At 37.8% G+C, this 13,939-nt stretch overlaps 1 protein-coding gene across 2 annotated transcripts in view; it reads right to left on the bottom strand.

The window, feature by feature from the left end:
• Positions 1 to 1,459: 1,459 nt before the first annotated feature.
• LOC127641112 (uncharacterized) overlaps positions 1,460 to 13,939 on the bottom strand; it is a 30,026-nt gene continuing 17,546 nt past the window's right edge. The window contains exons 1-5 of one of the 2 annotated variants that reach the window (XM_052123886.1): positions 2,738 to 2,791; positions 2,313 to 2,630; positions 2,057 to 2,182; positions 1,748 to 1,842; positions 1,460 to 1,585 (exon numbers count right to left, since the gene is read on the bottom strand). In XM_052123886.1, the coding sequence (XP_051979846.1) occupies positions 1,544 to 1,585; positions 1,748 to 1,842; positions 2,057 to 2,182; positions 2,313 to 2,630; positions 2,738 to 2,762 (606 nt within the window). In that variant the 5' untranslated portion in view covers positions 2,763 to 2,791 and the 3' untranslated portion in view covers positions 1,460 to 1,543. Of the gene's footprint in view, positions 1,586 to 1,747; positions 1,843 to 2,056; positions 2,183 to 2,312; positions 2,631 to 2,737; positions 2,792 to 13,939 lie in introns of those variants that run through there. The other variant, XM_052123887.1, reaches the window with a different exon arrangement.

The following is a 13,939-nucleotide window of genomic DNA, read 5'->3' as shown; positions in this document are numbered from 1 at the left end:
CCTGCTATAAAATACTCTTCAAATATTTGTATTTAATTACAATATACTTAATAGGTCACTTGCTTCCCTTCTCATGACCTCTGACATTAAACTACTGCAAAGATTTCAAGTGTTTCATGAGTATCAGTTCAAATTGAGTCACATCAATGAGAGGAAGTTACATGTGCATTGAGTACCTTTCTCACATTTCAGTTTCATATATAATTTTTTTAATTTAAATTTTGACTTGCTCTAGAAATAAGAGGGAACCAGCACCAAATACACAAACACAAAAACTGTTGACCAGCATTGTGGGACTCTTCAACATGGTAAACTGAACCCACAAGATGTGTTTTTACATTTTTATTTAAATTAATTTTTTTAAGTGATTTGATTTACAGGGACAGTCGGGGTGTCCTCAGAGTTTAACAAATGTCAGGATTTACGACATTGTGATGGCATTTATGTCCCCATAATGTATGTAAAAACCAGAACACACACACACAACATTTTAAAACTCATCAGACAGCATGAAATACAGAACTTCACACTTTTAAATTTGTTAAAAAATAACATGTTATTGAAAGAGGCTAAAGATATTATCAACTTAAGGCGGACATTATCAATCTATTGTCATTACACCGATATTGTTTTCCTGGAAAGACACTGACACACTGATATGTAGTTATTCACAATGACCAGAGAAGGAAAGACATTCTCAAACAGTCACAAACAGTTTCAACCAGTCATTTCTAAGTAAATTATTACTGAAAACAGAAGAGTCTTCCAAAAGATAAGTTTTAGAGAAACAGGCTTCCCAGTATAAAAAGAGCTTCTTAAAGAGATAGTTCACCCAAAAATGAACATTCAGTCATTGTTTACTCACTCTGGTTTTGTTATAACCCATATGACTTTCTTTTGTTTTCTTAACACAAATGGAGAGGTCATACTATGGCAGTTAGTGATCATCTCTTCAAGCTTCAAAAGAACACACAATAATTCATTCGACTTCTGAATGATACTTTTATGTGACATGTCTTGTTCTGAAGAAATGAGATTCGATTTGTTGAGAAACCGTTATTCTCCTGTACGCGCTCATGAGTTCTTTGCATACGAGGTTATAACAACACAAACGTGAGTAAACAATGACTGAATTTTCATTTTTTTTGGTGAACTAATCGTTTAAAATACATAAATATACTATATGAAGAATACTGAATGTAAAACGTCTTTAGAGTACATCTACAGAAACATGCACAATAAGAGCATTGTCATCATACAACTGTTATACAGTACAAAGATCATGAGACAAAAGACATTTAGATATTTAGATGATGTTTTTGATACATTTTGATTAACTGAACTTTTAAATTAATAAATGATCAAAAACGTGACTCACTGAGATTAAAAGATTGTTTTAAAAACAACAACAACAAAGAGAAAAGATTACCAGTATGACATTGTGAAAGAAATGATAAACAGAGAGGTCATCAGGTCGGTCATACTCGTGTGTACATTATTTGGGCAGATGTAGAACAGTATATGTGCTGCTGACTCGACTGGATCAATATTTTTTATGTATCTGAGAAAAGTTCACCTCAGTAAACTGAAAGAGCAATGGGGGAAAACGTTATTAGCATATTCAGCGCAGATGTTTCATAACACATAAATGCTATTTGAATAATAGCGCAAAACTCTCCAATAAATATCTGACATTTCAATATCAAATGACCAATTATCACATAATACAAAGAATGAAATAATTCACCTGTAATTGCCTGTAATCTATGACTTGTGTCTGTTGTCGATTGGTATTATGAAGATGTGATTGTTCTCCAGATCTTTTCTTTCCACCAACAAAAACTAAGAATTAAATAAACAGTGAATACAAATTTAACACGAATAAAGATTATTGATTTTCATTTCCAAAATAATCATATTAATTAGCGGAAAGACAAACTGCCAAATTATGACAAATTTACTGACCAACCACTTCTGTACTAATATAAAAAAATAATATTTCTACAGTTAAAGAGCCTCAATATTAATAATAATAATAATAATAAAAAGCACTCACCTGTGAGCACAATGAGCAGAACACCAGTTAACAGAGCAAATATGAGGGTTAGATTCTGATGAATGTCTTTCACTTCTGTCAGATTCTGTTGAGTACACGACACTAATATGATCTCTGTTGTTGATTCTGCAAAGAGAAAGTGTGCAATTTGTTACAGTATTATGATAGTCAGTCTACTCCATTAAAGCATATTAATACAATTATTGTGTCTGAAAACTGAATACAAACACACATTGATGACTGCAGGAGCATTTACCAATGAATTTGAGTCTGGTGCCATTGCTGAATTCTGGAGGTACTGAATCTTTCTTCATACAGTAATAAACTCCCAAATCATCAATGGTGACATTATTTATAAACAGATGAAGGTGAGATTGCACTGAATATTTGTGTCTGCATGTTTTATTTAAGCATAAAAATGTATTTGACAAAGTGCGTAATATCACCACTGGAGGATCTGGAAGTTTCAGTAATAACCAATAAATCACTCCTTCATCAAGATCACAGTTTATAGTCACATTCTGTCCCAAATCTGTCAGTTGATCTGTTTCATCTTGACAGCATATAAATAGATCTGTGAGATTAAAAAACAATCAAACACATAATTAAGATTTGCTAATCATCTGTGAACCAGTGCCATCAAAAACATTTCATATTTATGAAACAATGTAATAAACTCACATAGTTGCAGCTGTATGATCTTCATGCTGTTGCCTTGATTAAAACACTTGACTAATGAACTCTACTGCTGTTCTTGCAAGCAGAGGAAAAGTTTACCCACATCAACTAGAGGAAGTCTAAGTCAAGTTTGCTTTGACCACACTGTTCACGCTATTTCCAACTTAATACTCTTTTTAAAATGTTTTTAGTAAAGTATTCTGAATATGTCACATAAAATGTATTACACAGTATAAAGTACATAAAACATATTCAGAATACAAGAATACTTTTAGAATACATCTTTATAAAGGCAACACACAATTGGAAGAATTACATGTGATATGTCAGTATTATCTTATCTGAACTGCTACATCTGCACTTTTAACTAATCGAAATTAATCTGAAAAGCTTGTTCTTTTATTTAGATGTGGACATAAATGTTTGTTTTTGGAGGGTGGAAGAAAAACAGAAGACAGTTTGTGCTCAACTACAATATTTTAACAACATTTGAATCTTTTTCATAACTCATTATTTGATTGAACTGACAAAGATTAATACATTTTACACTACATTCAGGAGCAGGTTTGGTTATTAGCTATTATTATTATTATCAAGATAATTATCAATTATTAAAACCAATAGAACATTGAATAGAATTAGTTTTAATGATAGCTTTTTAATCCTTTAAATCAACAATCACCAAAGATAACAATCAGTTATCAAATTCAATAGGATATTAATTATTATCAAAGATAATCATTAATTATTCAAATCAATGGAACATTGATTAGAATTAACACTAGCTTATTAAGCCTATTGAATTCAACAACCTTCAAAGATAATTATCAATTATCAAAATCAATATAATATCAATAATTATTAATATCGCCGAGGCACCACCCTGGAATCAGGGAATAATAACTTCCATCTTACAACTACAAACTAAACAGTGACATGATTAGATCTGGTAACCAAAATAAGCCTATAACACATGAGAGGAAGGTGTGTGTGTGTGTGTGTGTGTGTGTGTGTGTGTGTGTGTGTGTGTGTGTGTGTGTGTGTAAGGAGTGACTCACACAAAATGGCGGATGTGACTCTCGTGGAGAGTAAGTCATGCAATATTTCCGGCCAGAAAATATGGCTGCGAATGTGCCACGAATGTGACAGGAGAGAAGCCGGTTAATGGCGTTTGCCTGTTTACCACGTGTCTCTGCTTGTACGATAACTTGGGGACAATGCTGAGCTTTATCATCAAGTTATCTACTAGCCAAATGTTTGTGAGGGGTTGTGTGTGTGTGTGTGTGTGCGGTTAGAACGACAGAGAGAGAGAATAAAGTGGTGGCACTGAAGCCGGTTTCGCCATCGTGGGAGGGAAGGTGGCTGTTAGTTTATCACACAGAAATGTGGTGAACAGCTCATAAATCATCCTGCGGTCTTTCATTCTTTAATGGATAAACTCAGTGTGCCGGTCTCATCTGCGATGGTGAAAATACACAACAGTCCAACGTGGTTGGATTACAACACAGCAAAATCTAATTTGTGATAACAGTATGTTACATTAATACCTTGAGTATTATTTAGCAGCCATGATCGGACTTGGCAGTCCATAAACTGTACGAGCAATAACCTTGATACACAAGAATAAAACACTATAATATTCTATCTCTGCCCAGACATAAACCTCTTACTTGGATCGCGTGAGGACGCAGGTAGAATGTGTGTTCATCCGTTCTTTATCTCCAACTCAGTTCCCCGAGGATCAGGTGATGATGGGAGGCCGTTTCCTCACTCTGTTGTCAGGCGGTACGGCTGCTGATTCTCGGTGGGCTGGCGGAGACATCAGTTACATCGACATGGTTGAAGAGGAATGAGAAATCGTATTTCTTCCATTCTGCAGGCAAACAGATGAAGATGTGGATTGCTCGGCTATCTCCTTTGGATGTTCTGTGGAACATAGAGAAATTGCAACTCATCCAGCGAGATTGTATGACCAGTTTCAAGAGGTACGTTACTTTCTTGTGCGACGAGGCTACAACTGAGAGCAGCCATGAACTGCGTCTACTCACGGTAGGAAAAGTTGCAGGAAGCAATGCCCAGAAGGATCTCAGAGGTATTTCTATTCCCGATGACATCATGGTTGAGGGGTGTTCTGTTGAGCACCTCATCCAATAGGAGTTGAGAGTTCGATCCTTTGGAATTTCACACATAGGTGTAAAGTGAGCAAGGCATCATGGGATTTGTAGTCTGTTTTGGCACAGTTTTAATCAGTAAGATTTATGTGTTTGTAGGCCTCAGTCAGGATTTATGACTGTTAGGCCTGCCTTTGACTTGTATCTGAATACATGAGGCCCAACATTCTTGACACAAATTAGATCAGAAATGCAAATAAACCATATTTATTTTCGAGATGATAACTGGATGCCATGTGCACAAATTAAATAAAATAGTGAGATCATGTGATAACAATGTAGTAAATGAATGATTTTAACTAGGCTTGCTTACATATTTCCATATTAAGGCCTATTTATTGTTTTTATTTTCTATCTCTTTCACTACCAACACTTATATTTTTGGGTGCTTTTGATTCTTTTACTCTTTTTGATTTTTATTGTTGTTATATATTTTAGAGAACCACATCGTATTAAGTTTTAAAAAAAAAAGTGATATATATTAAAAGGCCTGTATGTTACACTATGTGTCACACTGAACAAGCATAATGTATAAACCACACATTTAGAAGTTATTTACACAAGGTTTTCTGTTATCGTTTGGAAAATTTCTGATCTACTTCAAGTCCTTTTTCCCTCTTTCAGTCTTTGCAGTACTTTCTCACATATTTTACCTGTTCATAGTATTAATAACTGCTATTTCTCAACATTTCTTTATTTGGGAGGTTTCTGATGTGGACGTGACTTACCAAATGCTTATTGAGCGCCGTATGTATTTGCACAACAACAATCGTGGGAAACATCAAGCACGTGAATGTTATATTTGTGGAAATAATGTTGCCGACTGCATTGACACTGCACAGCTGACTGCACTGATTGTTAAGGTGTGCCGTGCAATTCAATCCAGGAATCATTAAACATGAAGACATTGCATTTCCATTCTTTAGTGCCTATCATCAGATTTTGGTGTTCAGGGTCCATTTATAAAGTATCCCAAAAACACAACCCGCGATTTTACGATTTTAACCTGAATTAGTGTTTTCAAATTAGCCTATTTTAGTGCAAACATGCAACACATCACACACCTTGCTGCTGCTGCTGCTCTAAAAGAAGAGAGAGCAAGTGTGTAGTGTGCTTGTGCGCTTTTCAAATAAACTGTTTTTTACTTGATTGACAATCATTTTCATTCACATTTGCCTTATTTGTGTTTGTTATGAGAGTAGTCTAAAAGTATTCTAAAAAATGTTATTAAGTAACTGTATTCTGAATACATGTAGGTGCTTGAATACGCAACAAGGGCTGAATACAGTTACTTCTGAATATGTAACATTGTTACATGTATTCTATTACAGCCCAACCCTTTCAATCCTTATTCACCATCACCAGGTTCACACAGAACTCCACTGAAATCTCAAATAAATCTCAAATCAGTAGATTCTCTCTGGGCCTGCACATAACCATCGTTGCTTTAATAAGTGCGCTTATTGAATAAATTTGTATATGTTCATGTTATATCATTTTTTTTAAAATGTAACATATTGTGCTAATTTGTAACAGTGTTTCTGAAAGCAGAGAACCTGAAATAGAATCATATTGTACAATCTGACCAACACAAGTAAAACAAGTTCACAATTCATACAGTAAATATTTACAACAACATGCTATTCTAAAATTAAAGTCAAATATGCTATCGGATTTTTATATTGCATTGTATTTCAGTATAGTTTTTTATTTACATTGAATTTTATGGTGTTGTTTTAATCTGTTTGATATTTGAAACTGCTGATTGTTTGTCATTACTCTGAATTTCCACGCAGTTTTTTTCTCAGTCCATTTACTGCATCCAAGTCAGATCAGCTAAAGCAACCTTGGACTAGCTCTGTGTATACATTTATATCACCTTAATGCTCAAGTAAATGTTAACATTGCTGTTCTCAGTTGTCGTCCTACCATTACTGGCCTGTAGAAGGAAGTAGAGGGATTGTTGGTCAGATTCTCAAGCTGGGTTACATTAGACATATTATTGACATACCTTACACCTTATAGTCATATTACAAATTAGCAAACAATGTAAAAAATATGTTAACAGATGTAAACACACATATCAAATAGACGTCTGTACATGTGCTATCAGCTATGTGTGTGTTTACATCGGGAAGATATATATTTTACATTGTTTAATCATCTGCAATATGTCTATAAACTGTTTCCTCTCGGATGTCAATAAGACATTCAGCAGATTCAGTTTTCACACATTTCGCATAGCGTTACTTCTGTGCAGTGTTTACGTCATGTTAGATTTACTGTAATAGACCTGTTCAACCGTGATGTAAATTTGTAGGTGAACCCGGGAGTCTAATTTGAGTTCCCTCTGGATTTTCCTATGGGTTTTTATAACGAGGTTTTTCAACTAATGTGTAAAATAAAGTCTGTGGTAAACATTATTTGACGATATGTGGACGTTTTGTTCTAGCTCTATTCTGAGCAGTACACGTCCTCAGAAATTATTTAATAGCAATGTTCATAATGCCAAAATGTACTCACGTGCATCTTTATGGTTGATGACAGCTTATTTAAGCGCTACAATTATTCACTATTTTATCTCTTTATGTTCTTTCAGAATATTTAAAGATACACTATGTAACTTTTGGCCTTCTAGCAGTTAAAAAATAAAACCACATAAGTCTTGCGGAATAATTTTTTTTGGTAATGACACAAGTTGAGCTTCTGCTCGGCTCCTCTGTGTGGATGAATGCGGTTCTAGGCATCGGTGTACACATGGATACAGGACATCATGTCAGAGCGAATGGACAAATAAATAATGAAAGATAGGAAAATACAGATATCTGAAAACATGTCATCTGAGCAGGTATGTGCCATATCTTATGCTGTTGTTTTGACTTATTGGAAACTGATGTTTTGAAATAAAACAAAAGTTAGGCAACATTTGCTAGTCTGATAAGGTCAAACGTTTTATAGTTTTTATAACTGCAGGATATTCTGGCTAAATAGACCAAGGTAGAAACTGATTTATAGATTTTCATTGCTACCAACCAATGGTCAACATAATTTCAAGACTCACATGTCCTTGGCAAGCCTACGATGAAATAATTTATTTATATAAATTATTGCAGTTATAAAGAAAAATACACATGTGTGCTAGCAAGTGAAAAGTTCTGCACCGATTACAGTGTAATTATTGTATTTCACTATACACAAACAGAAGTGCGATTACACAACTATACATAAACCCTATCAATAAAATATCTTACATGATGAGTAAGAAGAAATCTCTGGGTTGCTTTTAAATCCTTTCAGTTGTCGCCACCATTGAAAAGCCAAGCTGATGTTGATTCAGGTTTTATTAAACTCTGGTGCTTTCCCTTTTGCTTGTAGACTCTGCTCTGTTCAGGGTTTCTTTGTTTTTACAACTGGTGATTCCTCTGAGGTTTGCTGATTTGAATGATCCATGGTAAATTTATCTCATTCGTTGTGAACAACAAACTTTCAGCTTCATGTTACTCCCAAACCATACACGCGCTACAGTAGCTGGAGCTTATTTTCTCTGTGTACGGATACGATGTGAACACGCAGATGTAAATGACATATGTTTGCAATTTCCCATGAAATCCATCCTGACAGCTCTAAAATATACATAATTATTATATGTTTATCAAAGTGATAACCAAAGTGGACTTCCTATCAATCAGACGTCAGGTGGTTAGAATAGGCAACATCTCCTCATCACTGACCCTCAACACTGGAGCCCTGCATGGCTCTCAGCCCACTCCTGTATTCCCTAAACACACATGACTGTGTGGCAACACATAGCTCCAATGACATCATTAAGTTTGCTGATGATATGACGGTGGTAGGTCTGATCACTGACAATGATGCCTACAGAGAGGAGGTGCACACTCTGACACGCTGGTGTCAGGAGCACAACCTCTCCCTCAAAGTCAATAAGACCAAAGAGCTTGTAGTGGACTTCAGGAAGAAGACAGAGAACACAGCCCCATCACCATCAATGGAGCACCGGTGGAGAGAGTCAGCAGTTTCAAGTTCCTCGGTGTCCAAATTACTGAGGAACTCTCATGGTCTGTCCACACTGAGGCCGTTGTAAAGAAGGCTCACTAGCGCCTCCTCTTCCTGAGACGGCTGAGGAAGTTTGGAATGAACCACCACATCCTCAAACGGTTCTACACCAGTACTGTAGAGAGCATCCTGACTGGCTGCATCACTGCTTGGTACGGCAACAGCACTGCCCTCAACCGCAAAGCCCTGCAAAGGGTGGTGCGAACTGCCAGACATATCATCGGAGGTGAGCTTCCCTCCTTCCATGACATATATACCAGGCGGTGTGTGAAAAAAGCTCGGAGGAACAACAGAGACTCCAGGCACCCAAGCCATGGGCTGCTCTCACTGCTACCATCAGGCAGGCGGTATCGCAGCATCAGGACCCGCACCAGCCGACTACACGACAGCTTCTTCCCCCAAGCAATCAGACTTTTGAACACTTGATCTCTCACGATCAATATACATCAGCACTGCACTTTATTAATCTTATTATCTCACACTGGACTGTCATAAATTATATTCTCTCTACAATACAACCTACTGTATATTTTTTTTAATACACTTTATATATTTTGTTTACATTTTATTAACAAAAAAAAGTTACATAGTGTAGCTTTAAGAACAAGACAGCGCACCCAGGCTATAATATTATGGCGAGGTACCTCTGACCAGAGATCTTCGTTACCAAATATAATAATATCGTTTCTTGTTACCAAATATAATAATATCGTTTCTTTTTACCATAGCATACGGAGCGTGTCGTCAACTAGCTTGTTACGACAGCAAGTCACAGTTTGCGGATACAATACAAATCATTGCTAAGAACCGTATACTGACACCTGTCTGTCGCAAAATTGCCCGTGCCGTCCCTTATAAAACAGCTGTTTTAATATAGTAAACTCCACGCATAGTTCACTCCGAGACGATTTTTGATGAATATTAACAGACAGGCATCTAGAGGACTAATTTATTAAGTGATTAACTTTTTCCTTAAAATTTGCAAAAGCAATTTATTCAGCGTCAGGAAGCATCTCATCAATAGACATCCACTCAAAAAGAACGGCCTCTTGTCTCGTCGCAAGTGAACCGCCACGCTATTGTACTAGTAACAGTACGGTAAATTCGTATGACGTAAGTGTAGGAGGTGGATGCGGAAGCCAGAATTTTATGCCGCCTTTTCAAAACAAAGCTTGTTAACGTGAATTTTAGCCACATTTTTATATTCAAGTTTATATTATATTCCGAATATTAATTCACCATGATCATCAGGTAAGTTAAATGCTTCCGAATGACGTGTCAAAATTTAGGCAGATTGGTTCACTTTAATAATAACAATAATAATTATTATAGTTCAGAGAGCCAAACCAGAAGTTTCGAGAAATAAATCGACTGGGGCCTTCTGAACGATCACATGACAAATATACTGTAGTACAATTGTAAACACAATGGTTCTTACATATGAGGCCTACGCAAAGATATTCGTGCAATCTTTTGTCTTGTAGTTGTGCACATACTACACAGCAAAGCATAAAGTTTTTTCACATACTATCGAAACAAGCAGTTGTTCACAGGACTTAATACGAGTTAAGTCCTCTACAGCTAACCTTACAGTGACATTTCCCTCAGTTTTTAGATGTGAAGTGTGTATATTTTTTGTTGAAGTACTTTTTGCAGTCACCATTAGGGATGGGCGATACCACTTATTTTCTTTTCGGTCCGATACCAAGATTTTCAAATCCAATATCTTCCATACCGATACTTCTGTTAAATGATTTTTTTGCGATTACTTGGATAAAATGGGTAATTTAAAATAATATTTTTAGTCATTATTCAAGTCGTCATTTTCTTAATTGTTTGCCTAAACAGAAAATGATTAGAATTCTGTTTTGTTTACCCTTACAAAAACTAACCATTACACTACATTAATACACTACATATAGTTTAACCATGGTATTTAGTTAAACCATAGTTACCACACAATTAACCATGGTTACAACTACAATATTACTGTAGTAAATCAATGGATTCCATGGTATAGAAAAATGGTATAGGAAACTATTAGCCTTCTGAACAGAATAATCCTACACAGTCAAAAACTAAAAGTATTCTCAACAGCCCTAAAACCAACAAAATCAGACATGGAAGGAAATCAGCAGGATGGGCATCTCTATTTTCTGATCACTGATCAAATAACCCTCGACGGTCAAATAACTAAACTGGCAACATGTTCATTAACTACTAATGTTATCTCAACTGAATAAGAGCTATTTTTGAGATTTTATATTTATATTTATGCATTTGGCAGACGCTTTTATCCAAAGCGACTTACAGTGCACTTATTACAGGGACAATCCCCCCGGAGCAACCTGGAGTTAAGTGCCTTGCTCAAGGACACAATGGTGGTGGCCGTGGGGATCGAACCAGCGACCATATTTTTAGATTTTAGGCTACTTAAGCCAATTCAACTTTAAAAACATCAACATCAGATATCAAATGACAGCAGCAAGATGGACAGCGCTGTTTTGTCACAGAACAAGGCGCTGAACCCTCTTGTTTGAATGAGTCTTGTAGAATCGATCCGGCCATCCCTAGTCACCATTTAATATGAAGAGACAAATAAGCCAATCATAGCTTGATTTCCCGGAAACCACCAATGTGGTGTTTAAAAGCATTCTTGTGTTTAAGCATCCCAACCAGCCTGACATAGCAACGAGACCATATACATCCACACAAATATACGCAGATAACTCCCAAAAATCCCAAAAGCTTATTTTAAAAATTATTATTATTTAAATGACATTTGAAATAATCGCTATTCTATGCTTTTGACATAATGTGGCATGTGCACAAAAGTGTGAAGCACTGGCCCGACCGGGCCAGTAGAAAAAATCCTTAGCGTTGAGACCTGGATTGTGATGCTTTCCAGATGTAATGCTATTAAACAGACATCTTGGGAGATGTACGTGTGCTATCTTAGCTCTGTGAATAATTGACCTGTTCTCACAGGTATTTATGTCATTGGGCAGTTTGTTACTCTTGGTAGGAATTAACCAGACAAAGTAGTGGTATATCGTCTAAGATGTGCACCAGCGTTTCATGCACAGCTATGCAGCAGCGGCGCTCCGCTCTGTTCTGAGTGAGGACATGTGAGGCGGTTCTGAGCTGCTCCACAAATTTAATCTAGTGCACAGAATAATATGTGTTGCATTGGTTTCGGTCTGGTAACATGTGCTGATATATTTACAGCACTCCAAATTCACTTTCAATTTCTAATTACTCTATTACACAAAGAGTGGTCATCTGATTGCCATGTAAAACAACCAATCACAGTTCACTTGTTGCATTTTCTGGATAATTGTTGATTGTGGCAAATTAAACAATTTGTCGTCTCCCTCTCCTGTTTCTGGTGGTGATTCCCTGCCGCAGCCATCAGTAGCGACCACGGTTAGCAAGCCAGTGCCCATGCCTGCCACGGATAGTGAACCCATGCCTGCCGCGGTTAGCGAGCCCATGCCTGTAGCCTCGAACGTCCGAAAGCCAGGGCCTGTAGCCTCAACTCTACCCATAACCACGTTCCCTGCTGGCTGAAGGAGCAAGAGAAGTAAGAGGAAACATTCTCCCCAGTCTTTACTTGAGCTCACGACCACGGAGGTCGTTCCCCAGTCTCTGCAGGTGCTCACGACCTTGTAGGTCGTTCCCCGGTCTCTGCCGCTGCTCACGACCACGGAGGTCGTTCCCCAGTCTCTGCCAGTGCCCCCGACCACGGGGGTCGTTCCCCAGTCTCAGATTGTACTCTCTTCCACGGCTCGAAGTCCCGAGCCTCTGATCACTCCGCCTTCTACGGCTCCACCCTATGTGTCTTCTGTGGCGCTGCCCACTTCCCCAGAGTCTCCTCCAGAGGCTCCACCTCCTGACCTAGTCCTTGCCCTGTAGCCATCTCCCAGGTCTCCTGACCTAGTCCTTGCCCTGTGGCCGCTTCCCAGGCCTCCAGGCCCTGTCCCTTCCCAGTGGCCGCCTCCCAGGCCTCCAGGCCCAGTCCCTGTCCTGTGGCCGCCTCTCAGGACTCCAGACCCAGTACCTGCCCTGGTGCCACACCCCAGTCCTCCAGATCCAGACCCTGCCCTGTGGCCACCCCCAAGGCCTCCAGACCCAATCCCTGCCCTGGTGCCACCCCCCAGCCCTCCAGTCCCTGCCCTGGGGCAACCCTCCAGGCCCCCGGACCAATTCCCAGCCCTGAGGCCACCCCCTAGGCCCCCGGATCATCCTCCTGGGATGTGCGTCTGTTCCACTCCAGCGTATGTTCCACTCCAGTTTATGTTATTAAAGGATTTAAAGATTCTACTCCTGCATCTCCTCCTGTCTTCCACTCCAATTCACCAAATGTTACACATACCCTAAAATTCTCCAGGTTGTTTAGGAGACCTGGCTGGAGTCACTCACCACACCCTGGATTCGAACTTGCGACTACAGGGGTGGTAGTCAGTGTCAATACTCGCTGAGCTACACAGGCACAATTCACAAATTGATACAATCTTGCTTATACCATTTTCAAAATGCAGGGAATTTCCAAACTACTTTATTCATTTTAACATGTTGCTCAAATGAGGATAATTGGTTTTTAAGGCATTGTCGATAGACTCCATAAAGTTCCTTTTCACTGTATTGATAATTTATTTCACATTCTGTCACTACTCACCAACAAGTCTCATGTATATATGTGTTAGATTAGATTTATGTTTAGAATAGCAATAAAATTTGTCTGTATTCAAAGATGATTTGACTGTGGTATCTTATGATAAAATAATCTCGTCACTGTTTCTAAAAGATTTCGCTTCAACGCTGTACCTGAATATGTGTGATATTATTCTCATTAAGCCATGAGAATAATATTACTCCAATAAGTGAATTAATCAAAATTCCCTTATTAAAGATAATTCCTTACAATAGAAAGTGTGAGCGGATAAAACTAGACTTATTA

Source organism: Xyrauchen texanus, chromosome 50, assembly GCF_025860055.1.
Source record: "Xyrauchen texanus isolate HMW12.3.18 chromosome 50, RBS_HiC_50CHRs, whole genome shotgun sequence".
Lineage (NCBI taxonomy): Eukaryota > Metazoa > Chordata > Actinopteri > Cypriniformes > Catostomidae > Xyrauchen > Xyrauchen texanus.
This window is presented reverse-complemented; position numbering and strand designations above follow the sequence as displayed.